The sequence below is a fragment of the Macrotis lagotis genome, chromosome 2 (assembly GCF_037893015.1).
Source record: "Macrotis lagotis isolate mMagLag1 chromosome 2, bilby.v1.9.chrom.fasta, whole genome shotgun sequence".
Classification (NCBI taxonomy): Eukaryota; Metazoa; Chordata; class Mammalia; order Peramelemorphia; family Peramelidae; genus Macrotis; species Macrotis lagotis.
This window is the reverse complement of record NC_133659.1, coordinates 163,150,658-163,177,745: the sequence shown is the minus strand read 5'-3', so window position 1 is coordinate 163,177,745 and position 27,088 is coordinate 163,150,658. Positions and strand designations below refer to the sequence as shown.

At 44.2% G+C, this 27,088-nt stretch overlaps 3 protein-coding genes across 7 annotated transcripts; 2 read left to right on the top strand and 1 right to left on the bottom strand.

Annotated features, from left to right (window-relative positions):
• Window positions 1-793: 793 nt before the first annotated feature.
• Window positions 794-12,128, top strand: TTC24 (tetratricopeptide repeat domain 24). The gene is made up of 9 exons (XM_074220942.1): window positions 794-826; window positions 2,786-3,473; window positions 4,001-4,204; window positions 5,123-5,251; window positions 6,547-6,668; window positions 7,119-7,217; window positions 10,273-10,373; window positions 10,800-10,876; window positions 11,756-12,128. The coding sequence occupies exons 1-9, from the start codon at window positions 794-796 to the stop codon at window positions 11,845-11,847; spliced, it is 1,545 nt and encodes a 514-aa protein (XP_074077043.1). The 3' UTR covers window positions 11,848-12,128.
• A 1,169-nt stretch (window positions 12,129-13,297) lies between these two features.
• Window positions 13,298-15,447, top strand: NAXE (NAD(P)HX epimerase). The gene is made up of 6 exons (XM_074223198.1): window positions 13,298-13,498; window positions 13,671-13,779; window positions 13,870-13,980; window positions 14,064-14,177; window positions 14,660-14,807; window positions 15,206-15,447. The coding sequence occupies exons 1-6, from the start codon at window positions 13,332-13,334 to the stop codon at window positions 15,406-15,408; spliced, it is 852 nt and encodes a 283-aa protein (XP_074079299.1). The 5' UTR covers window positions 13,298-13,331; the 3' UTR covers window positions 15,409-15,447.
• On the bottom strand, window positions 15,272-21,188 carry GPATCH4 (G-patch domain containing 4). 5 transcript variants are annotated; one of them, XM_074223202.1, is made up of 8 exons: window positions 21,106-21,188; window positions 20,344-20,488; window positions 18,785-18,858; window positions 18,593-18,685; window positions 18,372-18,467; window positions 17,286-17,371; window positions 16,900-16,950; window positions 15,272-16,561 (listed from the first exon to the last, which is right to left on the bottom strand). In XM_074223202.1, exons 2-8 carry the CDS (start codon window positions 20,420-20,422, stop codon window positions 16,183-16,185), a joined length of 858 nt encoding a protein of 285 aa, XP_074079303.1. In that variant the 5' UTR covers window positions 20,423-20,488; window positions 21,106-21,188; the 3' UTR covers window positions 15,272-16,182. The 5 variants fall into 5 exon arrangements, with proteins under 5 accessions (XP_074079303.1, XP_074079304.1, XP_074079301.1 ...); XM_074223203.1 differs by having other exon boundaries at window positions 18,608-18,685; window positions 20,916-21,167; XM_074223200.1 differs by having other exon boundaries at window positions 20,344-20,610; window positions 20,916-21,164.
• Between the last annotated feature and the right edge of the window lie 5,900 nt (window positions 21,189-27,088).

Here is a 27,088-nt window from a genome sequence, read left to right as displayed (position 1 = left end):
CCAGGGCAGTAGTTTGCCCTGTCCTTTCCAATAGCAAAATAATGAGGGGTGTGGAATTTTGTAGATTCACTTTGTCCCAGATTCCTAACTTTAACTTAACTGTTCCTTTACAAAGAGAACTTACTTTGGGAGTGGGGAAAAATTGAGGGAGTGACTGAAATAAAAACAAAAGGGCATTCATAAAATTTTTTAAATAAATTTTTTTCAGTCACAGTACTTTCCTAAGATCATCTCCTAAATCATGGAGCTGGCTTGGTCAGCTGTAGTTGGAGGGATCATCTATACCCACAGTCACAGGCCTTTGAAGTATTGATCATTAAAACCCATTTATTTATTTATTTCAAAATAAAATTTATGTTGGGCTCCTTTACAGCTCACAAAGCATTTTTGAGTTAATGGCCCACCCTGGAAACTCTAAACTGATGTGTCTATTCAAAAGAAACCCAAGCAAGGAGAAAAGACAATAGAATCTATGTAGGACTGGGAAGGTAAGAAGGGAGGAACTACAATTTTAATGAGAATCCAGGTATCCCATGACTTTGAAAAAACTCCACCTCAAAGGTTCAGAACTCAGATAGGGCACCTGAACTGTCAATCAAGGAATCCCTTAGGAGGGGAGTGGGTTAAAGAGTTGTTGCTGTGACTCCTGAGGTTCTGAGCTGAGGTAACCTATGTCTGAGAAACCATTCCAGAGAGAACAGCACTGAGGCAGATGCAGCAAGAGGCAGGAAGGTACCTGCTGTGTGAAGGGGTTGGGAGGGACCCAGTTCAGTCGGCTGGGTCAGGAGGCAGAATGAACACGTTCCCGAGTCCACCCATCACAGAGGCAAGATATTATGTCTGTATAAGTAGTTCTGTGTGAATAAGATCTTTCTCAAGAGGGGGGAAATGGGAAGGGATTGGGATACAATTATGTGACTGAATTCTTTCTACCTCATTTTTCATGTTTTGTGTATAGGCGGGGTAGAAAAAAGTGGCTTTGAGATTTTCAGAGAGATGTTAAGGAAATATATTATGATGGTGGCTCAGTAGATAGAGTGCCAGGCTCAGAGTCAGGAAGACATCTTCCTAAATTCAAATCTGACTTCAGACACTTACTAGCTGTGTGATCCTGGGCAAGTCACTTAACTCTAGTTGCCTCAGTTTCCTCCTGTAAAATGAGCTAGAAAAGGAAATGGCAATGGCATATCTCTCCAGTGTCCTTGCAAAAAAAAAAAAAAACCAAACCCAAAATGGTCACAGAGTTGGACACAACTGAAAAGTGACTGAACAATATTTAGGTTCCAGGGTGTAAGGGAAGCTGAAAGTAAGCAGGAGGCAGTAAGATGGAGTAGAGTGGAAAGATTCAGATGATCAGGTTCAATCCCAACTCTACCATTTACTGTAGTGGGGAATCTTTTATAGAAGCAGAGGCTTGGTCAATGGGACCCTCACCTTGAAGTGCTTTGTGGTTCTAAGATTCTTGGATGAGGTCCAAGGGTTCTGGGATGGTGAGGCAAGTTCAGCTCTTTGTTCCTGGATAAACTTGGGAAAGTTACTTAACTTCTTTGTGTCTCATTTTTCTCATCTATAAATTGTGGAGATAGGACAAGGTTGTCTTTAAGTTTCCTTTCAACTCTACCATTTTATGGCTGTTACCAACCAGGACAGAGCTAAGGACAGAGGTTGAGAAATGTTGAGAAGACAAAGGGAAAGAAGGAGAAGAAGCATCTAGTGCTTTGAAGAGAGATTCTTCTTAAGGAAAAGGGAGACATCAGTATCATTAGTCTCCATCTTTTAGCTGGTCCTGCTTCAGGAGGGATAATGATTAGACAACAGAGGGTACATGGGTTGGGGGGAATGGCTAGAGAAATGAAGGTGAATTATGGAGGAGAGGCTCCATGAGGGGGACTAGCCTAGATAACTGGGGGCAAGAGAAAGGGAATGGAATGAACACATTTATATAGAATTTAATATGTGACAGGAACTGTGTTAAACGTTTTACAAATATTATCTCATTTAATCTTCACAATAACCCTAGGAAGTAAGAGATGTAGGTACTGTTACCATTCCCATTACAGTTGGGGAAACTGAGGCAAATAGAGGATGAGTGACTTACTCAAGGTCACACAGCAAGCAAGGGTCAAAATCATATTTGAACTCAGTTCTGACTCCAGGTTCAATGTTCTATCCACTGAGGCACCTCAGTGCCTAAAGTTTCTTTTGGCTTTAGATTATATCATCTAAAAATTAAAAAAAACAATAAATTCAACAATAAAAATAAAAGTTCAAATTTCTTTGATTTTTTTTTTGAGATTTACAAAGACTTTTATTCACTATAAGCCATTTATAGCAAGCCTTTAAGAGGCTGAGTAAGTTCCTCACCCAGACACTGAGCTAATTAGTTTTTTTTTTCCCAAGGCAATGGGGTCAAGTGGCTTGATCAAGGCCACACAGCTAGGTAATTATTAAGTGCTGAGGCTGGATTTGAACTCAGCTACTCCTGACTCCAGGGCCAGTGCTCTATCCACTGCACCACCTAGCTGCCCCACTAATTAGTTTTGAAGCTAGAATTTGAACCTAGGGATTTCTGACTCCAAGATCACTATTCTTCCACCTGTTATACCACTACTCTCTGGGCTCTCCCCACCAGACAAACAATGAGAGACAAGTTGCTACTGAAGTTGGGGAGGAAAATTTAGACTTTGGTAGAAAATTCCTGAGCCAGGGACTGAACTGAGCTCTAGGGATCCTACTTTGAAAGTAACTGTGGTTGATTAACTAACTGCTTTTGTCATCTTTTCAGTCTTCTCCTGTCTCTGAGGATACCTCCCTGGGGCCAGGGTCTAAAAAGAAGAAAAGAAAGAAGAGGCATCTAGAAGCCAGTATCCAGACCCTCACCCAAGCAGGACATGGGGCCCTGAGGGATGGCCGGAATGATGAGGCCTTGGCGAGTTTTCATCGAGCCTTTCTTCTGGCCTTTGAGGCCCATGGAGGCAGGGACACCAGAGTCCTCCGGGCCTGTGCCTTTAACCTTGGAGCAGCCTATGTGGAGACTGGGGACCCTGAATGTGGCCTCAGGCTGTTCCTCTGGGCCAAGCCAGAGGAAAAGATGAAAGGCACTTGCCATGGTGACCAGTGCTTCAATGTGGCCTCTGCTTACCATGCTTTGGGTGATTTACCTCAAGCCTTGGTATGGTACCACAAGGCTTTGGGCCTCTATCAGCCCCAGGGAGACCAAGGCAGAACCCAGGAGAAGATGGCAGCCTGCTACCAGGCTCTGGGTCACCCAGGGCAAGCAGCACACTATCTTCGGGAAGCAGGACAGGCTTATGCCCAGACAGGGAGACCCTGGGCTGCAGCCCTGGCCCTGGGAGCTGCTGGCAGATGCATGCTAAAGAGCAGACATCACAAGTTGGGAGACGTGGTACAGGTGCTAGAGGATAGCAGGAGGCTGGCAGAGAAGACCGCCAATCACAATCAGGGGCTTCTGGGTGAGACTTAGGGGCAAAAGACAATGCTCTCATTAATGTTACAAGTGAGGCAAAAATATAGAATTGTGCCCTCCGTTCTTCTTCTTTGCTATATGTGAGATAATAGATGTATTTTTTGTTGTATCATTCTATACCCCTCAGTTCTGCAAATCTAAGGGAAGCCCTCTCACCCATGGTATAGGGGAAAGAGTGCTGAATCTGAGTCCCAAGAACTAAGTTCAGGTTCTGACTCAACACTATTAGTGTGACCTTGGGTAAGTCACAGAACTTCTTTGGGCTTCAGATTCATTATCTGTAAGAAGGTGTTAGATTAAATGGTCCCTTCCTGCTCAGATTCCTCCATCCTATAAACCTATGAAACTTGCTTCATATTTATTAAGGTTTTGAGGGGAAGAGGGAGCGGAGAGAGCAAGGATTCAGGACTGGTACTCTGCATGCTGCTGTTGTAACCTATCTGTCAATCATTCAATAGAGCAGTTGTGCCCCAACTTGACTCCCAGTGACCACTGCTGTCCCTGGCACTCTAGGAAAGCTCTACAATGACCTTGGCCTGAGTTATTCCCAACTTCATCTGTTCCCATTGGCGACTGAGAGCTTCCTTCAGGCTTTACCTCTGTGTCCAGAGCCAAGAGCTAAGGCCATTGTGCTACAGAATCTTGGTGCTGCTCACAATGCCCTTGGGAACTTCCAGGAGGCACAGAAGCTCCACCAGAAAGCAGCTGCCCTCTATGGTAGGTACCTGGGGACTCCAGGCCAGGCTGGCTGCCTAGGGAGCTGGGGGGGAAGAGCAGAGGGATGGAATTGGGTTGGGGCAGAGGAGGAGCTGGGCAGGATGTAGCAGGAAGTTCCAAGTCCATAGGCACAGGATAAAAAGACTAGGATACAGAATTTGGAGCATGGGGCCCACAGGCTGAAGTCACAGGATTTGAAGGACCTTAGCTCAATCCTGGCTCTGATACTTGCTTGACTTTCAGCAAGGGGATTCCCCCTTCTCTGGGTCTTTGTTTTCTCATCTTTAAAATAATTTTAAAAATTAAATTGATAATTAATAAATTAACATTTCATATAAGTGCCTATCATGTAAATATTATCTCATTTGATCCTCACAACAGCCCTGGGAGGTAGATGCTATTATACAGTCGAGGAATCCGAGGCAAGTAGAAATTAAGTGACTTGTCTAAGGTCACACAGCTAGTCAGTACCTGAGGTTGGATTTGAACTCTGGTCTATCCTGGCTCTATTCCACTATATCCCCTCCATGGCCCAAAGGAGGGGCTTGACCTCAAAGATTCCTTTTAACTCTAAATTCTATGGGGCTTCATGGAATGTTAGAGCTTTCAAGGACAATAGAAATCCTATACATCTATCTCCTCATTTTATAGTTAAGGAACTTGAAACCTAGAAAGGATACTCACCACTGAGGTTCAAGGTCATGATAGAGAACAAAAACCCAATTCTTTTGGTTCCAAGGCTCTTGTCCTTTGCTCTGGGTCCCAGTGCCTCCTCTGTAAACTCGGAACATGGGGTGGGAGGGGCAGGGTAAGTGTACTTCAAAGCAACTGACTCCTTTCCCTGGGTTTCAAGGGAGGGAAGGGAGGAATTCAGGTCCTTCTGCTAGCCTGTACTCTATCCTGATAATCTGTTGGCAGGATCTTCTGGGCAGCGGCAGGAGCAGGGTGAGTGTTTTAGGGGTCTAGCATTCGCCCTGAGTCAGTTGGGGGAACATGAGACTGCCAGGGACAACTACCTTCATGCTCTCCAGGCTTCACAGGATGCTGGTAAGGAGAATGCTTGGGGTAGACTTCCTTTTGTTGCAGGGGGGAGACTAAAACCTTACTGGTGGGCATGGGGGGTACTGGAGATTTGGGGAGCCTCCTGGTTGAGTCAAGGTGAAATTACTTGACTGGAAGAGAAGCTGATGACAGTACCAGAGGTCAAGTATTTTATTCATATAGATATATATTTTGTTTTAAAATTTAAAATATTTTATTTTTCAAACTTCATGCAATGGTAGTTTTCAAGAATCATTTTTTGCAAGGTTTTGAGTTTTACATTTTTCTCCCTCCTTTCCTTCCTCCCTCCCCTGACAGAAAGCAATCTAGTATGGGCTCTACATGTATAACCATGCTAAATATAGATCCATATTAATCATGTTGTGAAAGAAAAATCAAATCCAAATGGAGGGGCAGCTAGGTGGCACAGTGGATAGAGGCAGCTAGGTGGCGCAGTGGATAAAGCACCGGCCCTGGAGTCAGGAGTACCTGGATTCAAATCTGACCTCATACACTTAATAATTACCTAGCTGTGTGGCCCTGGGCAAACCACTTAACCCTATTTGTCTAGCAAAAAAAAAAAAAAAATCCAAATGGAATAAAGAACATCAAAGAGAAAAAAATGACTTAATACACAAGATAACATTTTAAAATTGAAGATGGTAAACTTTGATCTGCATTTAAACTGCACAGTTCCTTCTCTGGATATGGATGATTTTTTCCATCACAAGAATTTTAGACTGGATTATTGTACTACTGAAACCAACAAGTCCATCATAGTTGATCATTGTTGTTGCTAGTGTATACAATTTTTTTTTATTTTTGCAAACTTCACTCAGTATCGGCTTATGCAAGTCTTTTCAGGCTATCCCAAAGTCCCATCCCTCATGATTTTTCATAGTGTTCCATCATATTCATATACTGCAATTTGAAATGATGGGCATTCCCTCAATTTCCAATTCTTTGCCACTATGAAAAGCTGCCATAAATATTTTTGTGTATGTGGGTTTTTTATGCTTTTTCATGATCTCTTTGGGATATAGACCTAATAGTGAATTAAGGGGTATGCACAGTTTTATGCTTTTTGGACATAACTTCAAATTGCAGAGGTCATATATTTTAATTAGGTCAGTTTACCCTTTCTGCCAAATGTTGGAGTCAGCATAGGTGGTGGATGGGGAAATGCCCGTGGACCTAGGTGTGGAAGGTAGAGTCTCCCATCTCTAAGATCCCATCCCCACAAGGGGAAAAACAGGTTGAAGAAATATGTTTGTAGAGGGGTGAGAATCTTCCTTTCTCAGGGGATATGAAGGGACAATGGCAAGCTCTGGAGGGACTGGGAGCTGCTGCTGCCTGCCTAGGACAACCTGACCAGGCTATGAAGCGCTATAAGGAAGCCCTGACTTTACTGGTCCAGTGCCAGGTAAGAAAGTCCAACCCTAGACCCTAACCTTTCCTGCCCTCTTCTGTTTCACACTTAGCTTTTCTGGGAAGCCAGCTTAGAAGCCACACCTGACTTTATCCCCAATTCTTCCAGTTCACCAGCACTGATGTTTAAATCTCTCTGTCTCTCCCTCTCCTGGTGTATGTGTGTGCTTGGAGCTTGAAGTGATAGGAGAGAGGTGTCCTGTCTCTCCCATCAGCTTCAAGTCTCTTCCAAGCCTAAATCATGTCTTCTCTTTGTTTTTCAGTTTTTCTCCTCCTGCTGCTAGGACTGGAAGTTTGTCCACTATGGAAGAAGAATTTAGAATCATTAACCAATAGACCCTCCTCCCTCTTTCATCTATCTGTTTCCTACCACCCTCCTCTCCTCAATTAACCCCCTCCTAAGGCAGAAGAGGGGCCAAATAATTGTCTCCATTATCCCTACCAGGAAGAGCCCCCCTCAGTTCGAGAAAGGTTGGTGGCCAAGCTGGCAGATTCTATGAGGAATCACTTGACCCTTAGAGGCTTGGATCACAATCCCTCACTGGTGAGAAAAATCCTAAAATAGGGAGTCCCAGGGAGGGAGTTGGTAAAGAGGGATTGATGTTCCCTTGAATCTGGACTTGACTGCTTGATTTGATTCATTCGAATTCTTGTTTGCAGTAAGTGACATTGTTCTCTGCTATTCCATTGCCCTATGGCCCAGGCAGGAAAACCTCCAATCTGAGACAGATAGGGCCCTTGGTTTAGGCACTTTCAGAGGCCAAGCCTCATTCATTGGAGTACCCATCAGAGCTTCTTTAGTTCTTCAGGAGCAATTTCAAACAAGACCACAAGATGGCGATATTAATCAAAGGATTCAAAGGTCGGGGGGGTTATGGAGGGGGGAATCGCTTGCTTCTCTGTGTGCCTTTTTCTCATTCATTCTTTGTGTCTCTGTCTCCTCCCTTTATTTCTCTCCCTTCATACCTGTCCACTTTGACTGGCCACACTCTAGAACAAAAGTAATATTTCAGAAGCTCAATTGAATCTCTGATCTAGTCCATTGGCATGGCAACAATTCATTCTAGTTCATTCTAGACAAAAATAAATAAGATATCCAACTATGCTTTACTCTGCCTCCTTCACTGAGCTTTGGGCAGTTCAATGGAGCAATGGATAGAGACTGGACTGGGAATCGAGAAGACCTCAGTTTAATTACATCTTTAGATTTAGGTTGTTGTCCTTTATTCTAGAAGAATGACATCAGGAAGGTGATGCCATGACAAGCTCATGAACTGGATTTGAGTGAGGGGGAGCTATGCTAAGTCACCAGCCTCACTTTCTCCTCCAGAACCATCTAGGTCCAGTGGCCAGATATGAATGAGGATGACTAAAGATAGCCCTAGGCATGAGGCACTCAGGGTTAAGTGATTTATCCAAGGTCACACAGTAACTGTCAAGCATCTAGGTCAGATTTGAACTCCGGTCCTCCTAATTCCAGGACTGGAGCTCTATCCATCAATCCACCTAGTTGCCCTTGCTACTTACTGAGTAAAGCCGAGCATCAATTACTTCTGCCTCAGTTTCCTTAACTGTTAAATGGAACCAATAATAGTCCATACTCCTCTAGGTTGTTGTCAAGGCCAAATGGTATAAGAATAAGATCAAAGGAAATAATTGCAAAGTTCCTGATACTTATACCACATGGATGGCATATGAGGGTTAGCTATTATTTTTAGGAAAGGGAAACAGGAAAGGAGGAGGAGAAACTCCATTTTAAGCTTAGAGGATGGTGTGAGCAAAGTAACAGAAATGGGAGAGTTGGGGAGGACAGAGGAGGTACATATAACAAATAAATAGAATACATGAAAGGGAGATGTACAAGAAAATAGTAGACAGGTAAGTGAGAGACTGATATTAGAAGAGTTTGAATGCTATATTTAAAGTTTCATCTTGATTCAGTACGCAACCACTGAATATTTTTAACTTTTCTTTTCTTTCAACTTATAGGCATTTATTTTCTTTCCCTCCTACCTCCTCAATTTAAAATTAAAAAAAGAAAAAACTTTAAAGATATGCATAGTCAAGCAAAACAAATTCCCACATTCTCAATGTCCAAAATGCCTGTTTCCTCTGCACCATCCATCACCTCTATTATCAGGAGTTGGGTAGCATAATTCATTATTAATCCTCTAGATACTTAAGGTTTTTGAGTAGAGGAAATGATATATAATTATTGAATTAGAGCCAAGAGAGTGCTAGTAAATGTTTAAAAACTGACTCTTCAGAGAAGGTAAATCTGACATATCTGACTTTCATGTTACATCTGTATTGTTAACATTTTCTTAAGTATAGACAATCATCAAAACAAGAAATCAAGCTTTCATTGGAAATGTTTGATTTCCTAGATGTAAATGGTCACAATGAAAATTTAGCAACCAGTCTATTAGAGTGATCTCTAGCACATCCCTGAAATGTGTGATGAAAGCATAGATTTAAAGATAGATGGGACCTTACAGGTCAACTAGTCCAACAACTTCATTTTTCAGACAGTTACTTGCCCAAGGCCATTAGTAGTGACTGAGTCAGAATTTGAACCCATGTGTTCTAATTCCAAATCTGCTGGTCTTTCTACTCTACCACAATTATAGATTTTTTAAAATTTATTTTTATTAAAGATATTATTTGAGTTTTACAATTTTCCCCCATCTTACTTCCCTCCCCCCCCCACAGAAAGTAATCTGTCAATCTTTACTTTGTTTCCATGTTGTACCTTGATCCAAACAATTATAGATTAAAGACTGAGCAACTAGCTAGGAGGTTGTTACAATATTCTAGAGAGAGGAGAGACAGACCTAGCTAGGATTATTTAAGTGAGAGCAAAAAGGAGCTAGAAATAGCCAAAATTTGGTGATGGAGAAGGTGTGCAGGATGAGAATGAAGTCATAGGAAGAATGGTAATGTCATTAACAGAGATAGAGGCATCACCTAGAAAGGTAGGTTTGATGGGGGATTAGGGGGGGGAGATTGTAACAATAATGAGCATTTATATAATAACACGCAGTTTGCTAAATACTGAGCTTTCAAGAGGTTTACAAATATGTTCTCATTCAATTCTCACTACAACCCTATTATCATCCCCATTTTACCGTGGAGGTAACTTCGAATGAATTAAATCTTTTAGTTGTTTTCAGGTTTCAAGTCTTCCATCAGATCAGATGCAGCTAGTTATGATTGGTCTGTTTTCTTTGGATTTTCTGTCCATCTCTCTCTCTCTCTCTCTCTCTCTCTCTCTCTCTCTCTCTCTCTCTCTCTCCCCCTCCATGTGCATCCTTCTGTCTCTCTCCTGCATTGATCCAGGGGCAGCTAGGTGGCACCAGCCCTGGAGTTCGAAGGACTTGAGTTAAGATTTGTATCAGACATTTACTAGTTGTATGTCACTTAACCTCAATTGCCTCCAAAACAAACAAACCAAAAAAAAGGAAAAAGATCTGTTATCCAGGAAGAGGAGGGTCAATGCTTCTATGCATCATGCAGAAGAATAACTGGAGGGAATATAACTTTTACCATGGCCATAGTTCCTAAAACTACTCGTTCTCCCTTTTTTCCCCCTCTCCCAGCCTCTGATCCAGGTGAGGCCATGGGATATGAGTAAAGCCTCTTGCTCACAGCTCTCCTGTCAGATCCTGGGGGGTCAGGCAGAGGGCCCAACACAATGCAGGTGAGTTAGAGTGGGAGCGTCAGGGGGACTGGGAGGATGGAATGTGGAACTTCAGAGATGAACAGATTTTAGCCTGAACTCCTAAGGAATATGTGCTGACAATAATTTTGGTTCATAGGACTATGAATTTAGAAACTATTCCAACCCCCTCATTTAATAGATGAAAAAACTGAAGCCCAAAGAGGTTGATGATTACCTAAGATCTAAGGATAGGAGGGGGCAGAGTCAAGATTTGAACCTAGGTTTTCTTACTCTAAATTAATTTCTTATCCCATTGTGCCATGCCTCCCTAAAGAGGCTAAGGGTGTGGTTATAAGTGGGCATGATTACTGAATAGAAGGGCTATTGGGAATGTTTTCTCCCTGCAGTGGGTGAAGGGAAGGGACTCCCCTCCCAGTCTATCTCCCTCCTTCTTTGCCCTGGCAGATCAGCTGCTGCGTGGGAGGAAGAAGAGGAGGTGACAGTCAATCTTCCTGTGACATCACCCAAATGGAGACGTGATCGTGAGTTTGAGTAGTCATGTGCTCCGCACCACTCTACCCCAAGGATCATTTCCCCATATAAGTAAAGTTCACCTGAGGTCATTTTATCCTTTTTCTTGATTATTCCATCTAACTCAGTCTGACTTGGGATGCCTTTCCCTGGTGCCTCCATCTTAGTATAAGCTTTTCTCTACCTAACCTTCAATCAATTTATCAACAGATATTACAAGCACTTTGCTAAAAGGTAGCACTTATATTCCCTACTCCATATTACTGTTATGAGGAAAGGGTTTTGTAAACATTACATAATTTTAAATACATTTCTAATAAATAAATAAAATAGATAATAGATAAAAATAAATATTTTTTTAAGAAAGGGAACTTACTGAAGGAAGGAAATTAGTATTTCTTCAACTTCTCTGATACTTTCTAGCTGGGCTACCTTGGGCAAGTCACATAACCCTGTTTGGCTCAGTTCCTCATGTTTAAAAAAAAAGCTGAAAAAAGAAATGGCAAACCATTCCAGTATTTTTGTCAACAAAACCTGAATGGGGTCACAGAGAGTTGGAAATAACTGTAAAATGATTGAACATTAAAATACCTATTATATTTTAGGTACTGTGCTGAGAGTTTTACAAACATCACTTCATTTTGACCTCACAGAAACCCCTGATATTACAATCTCTACTTTATGGAAGAAGCAACTGAGGCAGACAGAAATTAAGTGACTTGCCCACAATCACACAGCTAGAAAATATCTGAAGCTGGATTTGAATCCAGGTGACTTCAGAACCTTTCATCTTATCCAATGCACCATCTTAGTTAGCCCCTCACTCCCCAATCTTTTCCAAATTATGGGTCTGGATGAATACAAGTTTATGTTTATTTTCTTTTCACTAGGTCCGAGGCCGCTCTCTTTCCATCAATCAGGTGTCCTCAGAGACAGGAATCCCAGCATCCTGGTACCTGAGGGTCCCCAAACCAATAGGTAGGCTTCCTGTTTGGGAATATAGGACTTGGAGTATGAATGGAAAGAGGAGTTGGTAACTGGTGTGCTTTGATGTGGTTCAGAGTGCCACTCAAAGCCATTGTCCTACAGAGGTGACCTCTGATTTCTCAAGGACTGTGTCACTAGTGAGCAAATTCTGGTAGGACCAGCCAAATCAAGGCTTTATGTGTGGTCTTGTGGGTGGCTCTGTCATCTGAGGACCGGCCTTTGCTAAGTTATCATCAGAATATGGGGGTTTGGAGTGGGCAAGATGGGTTTTTTTTTTTCAAGGCAGTGGAGTTAAGTGGCTCGCCCGAGGTCACGCGGCTAGGTAATGCTTAAGTGTCTGAGGTCGCATTTGAACTCGGGTCCTGACTCCAGGGCCGGTCTATTTACCGACTCAAAGGAAACACATGAAGATCATCAGCTGAGGCTGAGCGGGGTGCAAGCCATACTCATGAAATTATGATTCTTTGTTAGCATTTGAACTTACACTTTTATTAAGAGTCTTCTATTGATAAAGCACCGGCCCTGGAGTCAGGAGTACCTGGGTTCAAATCCCGTCTCAGACACTTAATAATTACCTAGCCGTGTGGCCTCGGGCGAGCCACTTAACCCTGTTTGCCTCGCAAAACCCTAAAGAGAGAGAGAGAGAGAGAGAGAGAGAGAGAGAGAGAGAGAGAGAGAGAGAGAGAGACTTCTATGTGCAAGGCAAGAGAAACAACCCCCCAAAAGGCGTCAAACCACCCTCGGGAAGTTTGCGCTCGTGTTAAGGAAAGCCGGCACTCTTAGGAGGGTGGATGAGGCTAAAAACGCCAGAAAAGACCCGGGGCCACCGATAAGGGGGTGCGCTCGCCCCTCAGCACTGCGACAACCCGCGGCCGGCCCCGGGGCAGGAGTCCGTGTGCCCGCCGCGTCCCCTGCCCCGGGCACCTCAGAACCGCCGGCCCGCGGCGGCGTCGCGCCCCGGGGAGGTAAGGGCGCTCTGGGCGACAGCCCGGCGGCCCCCTCTCCCCGCCCCCCAGCTTCTCCTCTTCTCCCCTCAGGGCGCCGGGACCCCGGGCAGCGCCCGGCGGGGCCGTGGGCAGGGGGCCGGCCAAGTCCGGCTTCTGTTCGGTGGCGTGACCCTCGGCCCGCGCCCCTCCTCCGGGGGAGCCCCGGGCTGCCCGTCCTCGGGGGGGGCCGGGCCGGCCCGGGGCCAGGCGAGGCCCCTCACGCCGCCTTCGGTGCAGCCGAGAGAGAAAATGAACCCGACCGTGGGCTTTGTTTCTCTTCGGGTCCGGGGCTTCGGTGGGCTCCTCCGGGGTAGTCCGGGCGCGGCCGGCCGGCAGGGGGCGCCGCATCGCAGCTCAGTCGCGCCGGGCCGGCCGGAGGCGGCGCACGCGCGCTATGACTCTCGCCCCGCCCCCCTCCGCTCTCCGCTACGGAAGCGGGGGGCGTGCCGGCGCATGCTCCGAGGCTGGCAGGCCGCGGGCCTGCGGGGCCCCGATGTCCGGGCTGCGCGCGCTGCTGGGGCTGGGGCTCCTGGTCGCCGGTTCGCGTCTCCCGCGAGTCTTGGCACGAGGCGGACGGTGCCAAGGCCCGGCCTGGTGGGCAGCAAGGCAGATGCACCCGGGGGACTCCTCCATGGCGGGCAAAACCGTCAAGTACCTGAGGTGAGACCAGGCCCCGGGGGCGGCCCTCGGGCACGGGCGGGCGCGGGGGTAAAACGACCCCTTTTGCCCACCTGGGGCGGGAGGGCCGGGACCAGCGGGTGCAGAAGTTTGAGGGGCTCCCGCCAGGGCGGGGGAGGGGCCGCGTCTCTGGAGGCCGCGGGTTCTCTCCCAGCCAGGAGGAGGCCCAGGCCGTGGATGAGGAGCTATTCAACGAGTACAGATTCAGCGTGGATCAGCTCATGGAGCTGGCTGGGCTCAGCTGCGCCAGTGCCATTGCCAAGGTCAGTGCCAGGAGCTGGGCGGCCCCTCCCGTGGGAACCAAGGCTTCCTGCAAGAAGCCCCCTGTAAGCCCCGCCCGTCTCCTCCCTCAGGTGTATCCGCCCAGTTCGTTTGGCAGCAAGCCCCCCGCAGTCCTGGTCATCTGTGGCCCCGGAAACAATGGGGGTGATGGCCTTGTCTGTGCCAGGCACCTCAAACTCTTTGTGAGTATGAGGACATGTCACCAAGAGGGGGGAAGGGGCTCTTAGGAATCAGCTCTCCGGACCACATCCCCTCTCCTTCCCAGGGCTATGAGCCAAAGATCCATTATCCCAAGAAGCCAAACAAGCCACTCTTTGATGCTTTGGTGACACAGTGTCAGAAGATGGACATCCCTTTTCTCCCCGAGATGCCCCCAGAGGTAAGAGCCTCTCTCAGTTCACAAATTCTCCCCCATCACACAGCCACTGGCATCTTTGTTCTTCCCTTTTCATTGATATGAACATTTTCTTTAATTGCTCCTGCCCCAATCAGTGAAGCCCATGCAGCCCTCCTATGTACTTTGCCCCACTCTTCCAATCACTGGGAGGCAGGGCTTTAAGTGTGGCTACTTACTACCTGTGAGCTTGAGAAATTTACCTCTGGGCCTCTGAGGCCAGTTTGATTTTTAAGGTCTTTTTCCTCTTTCTCCTTGGATTTCTGTCCTAGTCCTTGGTGCCTGAACTTCCTCTGAAAACAAGTAGCTATCTCTTAGCACAACATGAGTGTTTCTGACTGCACCCCTAGAGATATTAGCCACCACTGTCTCTATATATTTTTTCCTACAGTCATTCTGGACTTTTGCTTAGAACAGAGTACTGGGAAATGGGTTACCAATACACTCTTCCTCTCCCTCTCTCCTAGCCAAAGCTGATTGATGAGCTATATCAACTAGTGGTGGATGCCATTTTTGGCTTCAGCTTTAAGGGTACAGTTCGGGAGCCATTTGGAGCTATCCTGGGTATACTGCGTGGGCTCACAGTGCCTATTGCCAGCATTGACATCCCCTCAGGTACCTAGGGATGGGGGGTGGGGCGGGAAGGAGACAAAGGGTAGTATATGATCTCTGCTCTCAGAGAGGCCTTTGTGCCCAAGCTGGGCAGGAAGTAAAAGCTGCCTGAATCCTAGGATGTTAGAGTTGGAAGGTTCAAAGGCAAGAACCTGAAAATCTTCCCTCAGCTCAGCATCCTCTCTGGTTGTTGTCACAAGAATGCTTCACTTTCTTCCATATGAAGAAATCCCAAAGCAGAGGTGTCTGGAGAGCCTAAGACAAGGACTAATGTCCCTGCCTCTCCTCTTTTCCCTCCTCTAAGGGCTAAGTTGACTCCAAATTCAAAGTAAGTAGAAAGAAAGGTAAGACAGGAGAGGACTGATTCCTGTAACCTCATGCAATATTCCTTGCACCCACAGGATGGGATGTGGAGAAGGGGAACCCAGATGGCATCCAGCCTGACTTACTCATCTCACTGACAGCTCCCAAAAAGTCAGCTTCTCTGTTCAAGGGCCAACACCACTACCTGGGGGGCCGCTTTGTGCCTTCTGCCTTAGAGAAGAAATACCAGCTTAACCTGCCCCATTACCCAGCAACTGATTGTGTCTTACAGCTGCAATGAAGGACTGGTGTGCTCCCAATAAAGACTGAGTTCATTTTTGATCTGGATCTGTAAAGTGCTTAAAGATCTTCTGGGTGGACGGGAGCTATTTTTGTGGGTCAGAGGGGGCACAGAATGGTATAGTGGAAAAAATACTGCCCTTGAAATCAGAAGGCCCAAGTTGGAATCCCAGAGCTGTGTGTCCTTGGGCAAATCAAAAATGTCTCTTGGCCTTAGCTTCATCATTTCTGAAACTAGAAGGAATCCTCGAAGATCTTTTCCAGATTTAAATTCTATAAGCATGATGAAGGCAGGCTGATTCTACAGTAGGGTAGATGAAAGGACTGCTAAATGCTGAAATGGGCCTCTATAGGACCTTGTACAATCTTTTGAATACAAGTAATTCCTATCTGTATGGCCAGGAGCAAACTCTTGCCTATAGGCAAGTGGATGAGATACCTTTCAAATTTCATCCCTCCTTCAGTTAGTGATACTTCTGCAAAACTGTGAAAGGGGCTAGAAAGGATGCTCCAGTAGGATAGAAAACAATTCTAGTACCCTCTTCCTAATTCCAGGTCATGGGAAAAAAAAACCCAGTGGCTGAGTAGTTTGAACAGGACAAAAGCAAGGCCCTGGGAGAGATTTATTGAGTTCTCTGTGAGGATGAAAGGGGGCCATTAATACTTCTGTAGTCCCCTCTGCTCCCCACCCCCTGCCATGGACAAAGGGCCCAGAGTCCCAAGCTTGGAGTCCTGGTCTCCAACAAAGGAATGTAGGCAGTTGTTGGGACAGTCCTCATTCTATTTCTGAGGATTCTTTTTTCTTCTTCTTTTTGCTTTTCCGGGTCCTGATTTCTTCTTCCTCTTCCTTCTCTATTTGAATGTCTACCTCAATTTCTGTTTCCTCTTCCCATTGTCTCTTTTTCTTCTTCTTTTTCTTGCTGTTCTCATCAGGCCGTTCTATGATCTCTACATGTTCACTCCCATCTGTTCCTGATGCTTCTTTCTGACTTTTCTTCTTCTTCTTCTTCTTTTTCTTCTTCATCTTCTGGGACACCTCCTCTGCTGAGGAGTCAGGTACGCCTGTATTCTGTTTGTACTGTGCTAAGAAGGCCCGTTCCTGTTCTTCCAGCCGTGCTAGCTTGGCCTTCATGGTAAGCCCATGGCGGGCACCCCTGGGGCAGACAGGTATCCAATCAGAGGAAGAGCAAGAAAACCATATAAGAATATTCCCTCCCCAGTAATCTTGCTTGTGTGAAGCAAGAGAGACTTGCTATCCATCTTGGGGCAGCAGTAAGCCCTGCAGGTAAAGGGGCTAGCAACAAAGATGGAAACTTTATCTTGGGGACTGAACCTAAAGAAGGGGAGGCTAGAGAGGGGCAGGGAGAGTAGAGCTTTCAGGAAAGCTTGCAGACTGCCTTATTTATGTGAGAGTAGAGCTTCCAGGAAAGCTTGCAGACTGCCTTATTTATGTGAGAGTAAAGCTTTCAGGAAAGCTTGCAGACTGCCTTACTTGTGTGCAGTGCGTCCCTCGCAGGCACGAATCAGCTCCTCATCTGTCAGGCTGAGTATCAAGGGAAGAAAGACAATGTTAGGGAAGCACAGCCTCCAGAAGAGACTCATTTCTCCCCTCCAAGCTATGTCAGGTAGGGAGTCCAACCCTCTTCAAGAAAATCCTCCCACTTAAGTAGGATGTGGAATACTGGAGCAATGCCTTCACATTGCCTTCCAATTTTTATTTTATTTTATTTTTAATTCTCATTTTGTACAAATTTTTTTTTTTACATTAATAAAATATTCCTGTTTAAGAGTAAACAAAATACCCCTCCCCCCCATGAATATGGACTTGCTTGGGCGATAAAGTAAAGGGTTGCCTTCCAATTCTAAGGGAATTCTCACATCTTTGCTGGTGGAGGTGCCTCATCTTCACTGCTTTGTTCACTCTGCTTCTCTGCTTTCTCCTCTCCTGAAGTAAGAGTGGCACTCTGGCAGTAGAGCAAACATTTACAAGATCAACAAGTATTTATGAAGCACCTACAATGCAAAGTTTAGACAGCATGGTTGCTTAACCCATGGGCCTCACATTTTGATAACGAGATATCACAAATAACTTGGACACAAAATAATACAGGCAAATCTAAGACAGCAAGTTGTAGATCAGTTACTAGTCTGCATTGTTAGAAGAAATTTCCTTTGTTGTTCAGACATGTCTGACTCTTCTAAACCCATTTAGATTTTCTTGGCAAAGATACTGGAGAGGTTTGCCATTTCCTCCTCCAGATCATTTTACAGATGAGAAAACTGAGCCAAACAGGGTTAAGTGACTTGCCCAGGGTCATATAGCTAGTTAAATGTCCGAGGCCAAATTTGAACTGAGGAAGAGGAGTCATCCTGACTCCAGGCCACTGTGAACTACAGCACCACCTATCTGCCCCAATGAGAGTAACATTGATATTTTGTTGTTTAGTAGATTAGTCCTGTCCAACTCCTGATCCCATTTGGGTTTTCTAGGCAATTATTGGAGTGGTTTGCCATTTCCTCTCTAGCTCATTTTACAGATAAGGAAACTGAGGCATATGGGGTGAAGTGACTTGCCCAGGATCACATAGCTAGGAAGTGAATAAGGCCTTATTTTGCAGATGAAGAAACTGAGAGACAGCAAATAACTTAAAGGGAATGGATTTGCTTGAAAACCCACTAACCCAGGTCTGAGTCATTTGCAGTTCTGTGTTCATTATATGACCTTAGTACATCTCTGTCTCTTACTGTCCAGGTCTCATGGTTCAGATATAGCCTTAGTTCTACCCTACTGCCTAATACACTTAGAGGAATGTAAGAGTTAGGGATGACCTGTCTTTTGGAATTCACTCTCTTGTTCTTCCTCTTGCAAATGGAATAGCTAGTGTCTCTCCTAGTATTAAGTAAGAAGTTCCACTTGGACTAGCAGATGGGAGGAAGGGGTCCCTCATCCCTAGTCTCTAATACCTTTATGAAGTGTCCATATAACAGGTTAGACTTTGAGCCCCTAGATCCTTTCTGTTTGCTGGTGTCCTTGACATGGGTCTTCATCTTTACTCCATCCTGTTAGGGAGGTAGAATTTGAATTGAGCCTATTGTCCTATGCCTGGTTCTCATTCCTCCCACATAGACCAAATGCTTGAGTGCTCTATAGTCATCCCTCCCCCTACTTCCTCCCTACCCAGTACCTTCCCAGTCTCTACCACCAAGCTGGCAGCTGTCTTGTTGAAGAGTTGGTTCCACCAGTGGTCGGTAAACTCTTTAGAAGGGTCATGTCCCACCTGCCCAAGGGAAAAGAGACATAATCCTGCAAATACCATCTTTCCATCCCAATTTCCTCTCTAGGTTCCCAAGCCCCAGACCTGTATGTCATTCCTTACCCCAGCATTGTCCTGCTTCAACTTCACCTTGATGGCCTGGGCTATGCCATCTTCCTTCTTGCCTAGGCCCTTGCCTGGAGGGAGTAGAGACCAGGCTCATGCAATTTATCTGTCTACATTGAACCTTCACTGCAAAATCCTGACCCTAACCACCACACTGCCTTTAGACTCCAGTCAACTCGATCCCTCCCCTCTTCCCCAGTGCAGTTCCAGTCTTTCCTGGAAAACATGCAGGACTCCTGTTTCCATTCTATTCTTCTAACCTATGTCTAGAGCACTTTCAAACAGATTACCTGTCCTTTGTGTGTTTCCTAGAGAGCTTTCAACTACACAAGGGCCTAGTACTATGCCTCTACATAGGAAGAACAGCAGTAGCACCAACATTTAAATAACACTTATCATGTACCAACCCTGGGAAGTAGGTGCTCTTATGGTGTCCATTTTACAAATGAGGAAATTGAGATAAATAGGAGTTAAGTGATTTGCCACAAACTCACATAGCTAGTAAGTGAAGCAGAATTTGAACTCAGGTCTTCCTGACTCCAGGCCCAAAGCTCTATCTGCTGTGCATCATAACTGAAAGAGTCTAACATAAGACCTGGATTCAATTTCTAGTTTTGTCACCAATGATCTTACATCACCATGTACAAGTCACTTAGCCTCCTAAGGTCTCTGCCTGCTTACTTACAACTTCTGGGTGATAATACAACTTCACATTATTTACCCTACTCCAGAGCTGTGAACAAATGCACTTGTTAGATAAATTATTAGCTTAATGGGGTTCTCATTATTTAGGATGTCCCAAAAAGTCAGTATTAAATTCTAATAAAGGCTTAAAGTTTATAAGACAGTAGTGTGTAGTTTCTTTTTTTTTTTTTTAAGGTTTTTTGCAAGGCAATGGGGTTAAGTGGCTAGCCCAAGGCCACACAGCTAGGTAATTATTAAGTGTCTGAGGCCAGATTTGAATTCAGGTACTCCTTACTCCAGGGCTGGTGCTCTATCCACTGCACCACCTAGCTGCCCCTTAGTGTGTAGTTTCTTGTGGAGCGATCTTTTCTCCTTTCTCCAAATAGCCCTCTAAAGCCCAGGACAGGGATTTGCCCACAAGGAACACCAGGGGCAGCTAGGTGATACAGTGCTTCAGGAAGGGCTGAATTCAAATCTTGCCTCTGACACTTAGATATGTGACTCTGGACAAATCATTTAACCCCTATCTTGGTTTCCTCAGTTGTAAAAGTATATAAAATTATAGGCAGCCATCTCAAAGGGTTGTTGTGAGGATCAAATGTAACATCATATATTAAACACTACACAACTTTAAGAAGCTGTACAAATACTAGCTATTGTCTCCTTTCTGATAGTTTTTTCCCTATCCCCTTCTCATTTCCTCAAGTCTCTTACCTTACACCCAATCAGAATAATTCTTCCACTTATGCCTAGGAACTAAGGTGTTTATGCAAGTGGGATTTTCTTTCATAGCCCTGGGAAACTAGAAAGTAGGACTGGGGGGGTCTGGGGTTCTTCCTAAGGTGAAATGGAATAGAGTCAATGGGTATTACCTTGAATCCATCCATGCCTCAGAAGCTGCTCCTCAGCAAACTTCATCCCTCGACTCTTAGTCCCTGAAGTTACACTCATGTTGAGAAAAGGGTTGGTATCTGTCCTCAATGTCTCATCAGTTCAAAAGTGGTTACTATCATCCCTCTGAAGAAAAAACAAAAATGCTAACCCATCACTCCTCCCAGTCTTGTTCTCCCATGAGCGGATGTCTCCGGACTGATCCAGATCTAGGCAGCGATTCGGTTCCAGTTCTTTAAAATAGTTTCCTATGGGTTGAGCACAGTTCCAAAAGCTCTTAAATAATAGGAGCATTGTAGGGCTGAGCAGAAGGCCTCTAAGAGGGACCCTAGTCAAAGGAAGGCGGGCCATATGGGGCCCATCCAGTCCACGGAGCGACCCTGGGGGGCCCCTCTGCAGAGGGGGGGCCGCGTCACCCCTCCCCCGGGATCCCTTAGGCCTCGTCGCGCACCCCAGCCCGGCCCCGGCCCAAGCCCGCTTCTGCCCCTCTGTTGTGCCCGGTGCGAGGGCGGTGCCCAGCACCGGCTGACTCCCGCCTTCCCCCTCTCCTTACAGCCCGGCACTTGTCACGACCCCCGGCGGAGAGCCAGCCCCCGACAAGGCGCGCATCGGCCGTGGCCTCGGGAGCGGCCTGTTTCTGCGTATCCCGTCGCCCGACTAGGCCGCAGCCGCCCCGTCCCCGCGCGAACGGCCTTCGGCGCCGATATTCTCTGCCTTCAGGTGGGCAGCCAGCACCCCGCTACCGAGGGGTCCGCCCCGACGCTCCTCAGGGTCCCCTGGCCGGAAACACGAGGTATCCTTTCCCGGCGCATCGCCGTGTTTCCGGAAGTGCCGCCTGCGGGCCCTTCTAGGCTACAAAGACCATAGAGTGGGACCCGAGGGTGGGCGGAGCCGGGGCAAAAACCATAGAGTTGCGGTCCTCCAAGAGGAGGGAGTGCCGGACCTGCCCGGAAGCGGCCCGGGGCTCGGGTTGCTATGGAAACAAGGACTCTCTCAGACTCAATTTCTTGTTTCTTTTAGTTTTTGCAAGGCAGATGGGGTTAAGTGGCTTGCCCAAGGCCACACAGCTAGGTAATTATTAAATGTCTGAGACCGCATTTGAACCCAGGTACTCCTGACTCCAAGGCCGGTGCTTTATCCACTAAGCCACCTAGCCGCCCCAACCAACCTATCATTTTTTTGTAAGATTTTGAATTTTACAATTTCCCCCCTCCCCCCCAGAAGGCTGTCTGATAGTCTCTATATTGTTTCCATGCTATACATTGTTGTAAATTGAATGTGTTATAAGAGTAAACATAAACCCCCTCCCCCCAAGAAGATGAGAAACCTCAAGAATAGAGAGAAAAAAATGTACTTTGGTCTGTGTTCAGATTCCAATGGCTCTGTCTCTGGGATGGGTTGCTTTATCATAAATCCACCAGAGAAGTTGCTTCAGTATTTTCCCTCAGTTGCTATTACTAGCTGTACCTCCACTCTATTCCTCCCCACTCTCATTTATTCTATTCTCTCTCCTTTCATCCTGGCCCTGTCCAAACGTGTGTTGAATCTGAATATCCTCTCCCTCAGTCTTCCCTCTCTTCTGTCACCTATTTCCCCATTCCCCCTTATCCCATCCCTTTCTTCTCATTTTTCTCTAGGGTAAGATTGATTTTTCTCACCCTATTTAAAGGGAGCATTCATTCTAATGGAGGGAGGCAACATATAAAAGGCAGCTTGAAGTGGGGGGGGGAAGGGGGAACAATCTGCAATATCCTGATTTGGATATAAGTGAGAAGTGACTATGGAGAACTGGTTTGGGGCCAGTAAGTAAAAGTTCACCTATCAGAGCCCAAATTCTGGTGAGAGAGAGAGATAAGAATATGACCTGACAAAGGATCACCAAGCCTGGTCTTGAAGATTTTCAAGGAAGAGAAGTCTATCACCTTTCAAGGTAGCCCATTCTACTTTTGGGACAGCTTTATTTGTTAGGAAGTTGTCCCTTAAAAACAATTGGCAGGAAGAGGAGGAGGAGGAGGAGGAGGAGAAAAGAAGGAGGAGGGGGAGGAGAGATTGTTATGGACATGAAGTCTGAACTTGCCTCTTTACTGCTTCTACAAATCACACTAGGCTAAACAGAATACCCTAAGTTCTGGGATAAATATAATACCTTCTCCATATGACATTCCTTCAAATACTTGAATTGAGCCATAATGTCCCACCAGAATCTTCCTCTAGCCAGCCCCCGAATATCAGTTTTCATCCAGGATTGTACATTTTAGAGCTAATAGGATTAGAACTTTTCTAGATTAAGTACTTTATTTTATAAATGAAGAACTTGAAGCTTCCAGGATTGAAATGACCAGGTTATATTGCTATGTGTCTTGAAGGGCAGCATACCCTACTCACCACCATTTCTATAACAGCCTTACTGTTTCAAAGACCTGCAAACAAGACCTCATTCTCTCTCCTTGTTTTAAGGCAAAGTGGGGTCTGATTCTCGAGAATTGAATAAAATTTTTCTCTTCATACCTTGAGAAATCTCCGAATTTTATTTAAGTGGGTAAATTCATCTCACATAAGACTCCTCACCAAAGTTGTCTGAGTTGGATTGAAAGTAGACAGGGAAATATTTCATAGTCTTTAAAGACTGAGTTCTTGTTGGCCAGTTCCCCATTAGAAACAATATATTAATTGATTTTGTGATCATTACTATCAAGTAAAATGTAATTTAGTGTCAGTTACTATGAACAATAGTATTAAATGAAATGTAATCTTAATAGCTATAAAAATAACTTGTAGACAAATATCACTGGACATTTTTGTCCCAACTCTAAGTTATCATAATATAACTAAATTAGTGAAAATATATATTGTGAAGAATGGTTGAAGGAACTGGAGATGGGAAGGGAGGAAGTGAATATGCACTTGCTTTGTGCCTTTTACAAATATCTTATTTAATTTTCACTAAAGTCTTGTGAGTTGGGTTCTATTACTAACTCTCTTTTACAGGTGAGGAGTAGATAAAGCAGTGGATCTAGAGACAGGAAGACCTGAATACAAATCTAGTCCCAGACCCTGGCTGATTGACCTCAGGCAAGTCATTTTGCCTTTGTCAGCCTCAGTTTCCCAACTGTAAAATGGAAATAATAATAACTCCCTCCCAGGGTTGTTGTGAGGATCAAATAAGGCAATATTTATAAAGTTCCTAGGACAGTTTAGATGCTATATAAAAACTAGCAAATAAATATGGAATTTAGACCTTCCTGACTCCAGGGTGATATAGTGGATAGAGCACATTGACTGACCTGGGGAAAACATCTTCCTGTGATCAAATCTGGCCTCAGACACTTCCTAGCTGTGTAACTCTGGGAAAGTCGCATCACCCTAGGTGCCTTGGTTTCCTCATATATAAAATTAGCTGAAGAAGGAAATGGAAAACCAACCAGAAATGGTAAACCACTCCAGGGTCTTTGCCAAAAAAAAAAAAAACAAACCAAAAAAACCAAACCTAAATGGGGTCACAAAGCACCAGACACTACTGAAATATGAGAGAATAACTTCCTGACTCTAGGCCCAGGGCTCTAGACACTGTGCCATCAGCTGCTTCAGATCAATACTTCTGACTTAGATTCTATGACTTTACTGGTTTATGAACAAAGACCAGATTCATAGGAGCCAGCAAAATAAAAAATTCCTTGTATTTATATAACTTTTTTTTTCCTAATTTCATTTTATTCTCCTTCTCCCAAGATGACAAGGCAGATATTACTATCCCTATTCTGTAAAATTGGTTCCAGATCCACTTCGTTGGAGGTGACCCAAATTAAGGAGCAGAGGCCTCATTTTGCTCCAGCCCCTCAATCTCTTCAGCATGACTGCCAGGATAATTTTCCAGATTGGGATGAGAACAGTATATACCTTCCCTAATTCTGACTCTAGTTCTTGTCTGATTTGATAAGAAATTTGGTCTCTTTTAGAACTCTATTACAGACAAATCTTCCCATCCTCCCCAGACCCACCCTACAAGAACATTCACAGCCATTGTTTATTCCAGTTTATTGATAGTACTTGTACCCCTGTAGCTGAAGGACAGGGGTTGAACAAAAAATGGTTCTTAACAATTTTCTCCTTCTTTCTGTTTTTCTACTCTCCAACTCTTTTGGGATAATCTTATTATAAGCATTGATGTTAGCTTATGGGGGCGGCTAGGTGGTCCAATGGATGGAACACTGGCCCAGGAGTCAGAAGTACCTGAGTTCAAATCCAGCCTCAAACACTTAATAATTACCTAGCTGTGTGGCTTTGGGCAAGCCACTTAGTCCTACTGCCTTACAAAAATTTTAAAAAAGAGTAAGACACCATGTCTTCATTCTCTTTAGTTCTGAATCATTCACTGTTTATCTTTAGTATCTGGTCAAGATTCAGATTGCAGAATCAGTTCTCTGTAGTGTCATCCAACTTCATATCATATTCAAATAAGTGCTCCTCATCTACTTGGTATTTCATATGTACAATTAGCTTGAGTTCTTGAAGGAGTATGGATATTATGAAGGCTTTGTAATTTCTGTGGTTTGATGTAATCAGTATTGTCTTCTATGGCAAACACTTTGGTGAGTATGTGAGTTTCCCTGTTTTTATATCTTCTTTAATATCAATAGTTAAAGGGCTATTGAGCAAAATGTTCTCTGTGGTTACCTCTTTCTTTTTCATTATATAACTATTTTATTTGTCTTCAAATTACATACAATGGTAGTTTCTACCAATTTTTTAAAATTTTTGTTTATTTAAGGCAATGGGGTTAAATGACTTGCCCAAGGCAATTAAGTGTCTGAGGTCAGATTTGAACTCAGGTATTCCTGACTCCAGGGCCGGTGCTCTATCTACTGTGCCACCTAGCTGCCCCCTTACTAATTATTTTTTTGTGAGGTTTTGAGTTTTACAATTTATCTCCCTCTCTCCCTTCCCTCCTCCCTCCCCAAAATAGAAGGCATCCATGCAAAGGCTAGAGAGAAGAATCAGATCCAAAAGGAAGAAAGAAAACATTAGAGATAGCAAAATCACATAATACATAAGACAACTTTTAAAAATTGAAGATAATAAGCTTTGGTCTTCATTTAAACTCCACAGTTCTTTCTCTGGAAATAGATGGTATTCTCCATCACAAATCCCCTAAAATTGTCCCTGATTATTGCACTGATGGAATGAGCAAGTCCATCAAGGTTGACTATCATTCCGTGTTGTCAGTGTGTATAATATTCTTCTGGTTATGCTCATCTCACTCAGCATCAATTCATGAAAAGTCTTTCCATACTTTTCTAAAATTCCATACCTCAGTATTTCTTCTAGAATAATAGTGTGCCATCACATAAATATTGCACATTTGTTCAGCCATTCCTCAATTGATAGGTATTCCCTCAATTTCCAATTCTTTGTCACTACAAAGAGAGCTGCTATGAATATTTTTGAACATGTGAGATTGTTACCGTTTTTCAAGATCTCTTTGGGATACAGATTCAGTAATGGTTATTGCTGAATCAAAAAGTATTCACATTTTTATTGCCCTTTGGGCAAAATTCCAAATTTCTCTCCAGAAAAGTTAGATCAGTTCACAATTTGTGGTTACCTCTTTCAAGAAATATGTTCTGGGACATTAGAGCTCTGTTGGTGGAGATGTGAACTGATTCAACCACCGTTGAGAGCAATTTGGAACTGTGTCCAAAGGGCAATAAAACTGTACACACCCTTTGATTCAAAAATACCATTACTAGGTTTATATCCCAAAGAGATAATAAAAAAGGGAAAAGACCCACATATATAATAATATTTATAGCAGCTCTTTTTATGGTGGCAAAGAATGGGAGACTGAGAGGATACTCATCAATTGGGGAATGACTGAATAAATTTTGGTATATGAATGTAATGGAGATTGTTCTACAAAAAATCATGACTTCATTTGGTGGACTTCAGAAAAACCTGGAAAGACTTGCATGAACTGATGCTGAGTGAAGTAAACAGAATGGGGAGAACATTATACACATAAACAGCAACAATGTTTGATAAAGAACTTAACTCCCGTCAGCAGTTTAATGATCAAGGACAATTCTAAAATATTTGTAATGTCAGCCACATCCAGAGAAAATCTACTGGATGTGAATGCAGAGCAAAGCCTACTGTTTTCATCTTTTTAAATTTGTTTTTTGCTTTTTCCTTCTCATAGTTTCCCCCCTTTATTCTGACTCTTCTTTTGTAGCATTAATAATATGGAAATAGGTGTAACACAACTGTATTTATATAACCTATATCAGATTACTTGCTATCCCATGGTGAAGGGAAGGAATAGTGGGAGGAAGAAAATTTTTAAAAAAATAAATGTTGAAAAATATCTTTAAATATAATTGAAAAAAATAAATAATTTTTTAAATTAAATAAATGAAAATTTTTTATGTATAGCACTTTTTCTGGAATACTCTCCAACTGACATATTAGCAGGTCATGATCTCTAAAGTATGACTGGCTACTACTTCTTAAGGATCCCATTGGGCAGCTAGGTGGTGCAGTGGATAAAGCACTGTCCCTGGAGTCAGGAGTACCTGGGTTCAAATCCAGTCTCAGACACTTAATAATTACCTAGCTGTGTGGCCTTGGGCAAGCCACTTAACCCCATTGCCTTGCAAAAAAACAAAAGGGATCCCATCTAATCCTGAATGACTTGTTATTTCTAGTGCTTTTGCCTACTATCCCCCACCT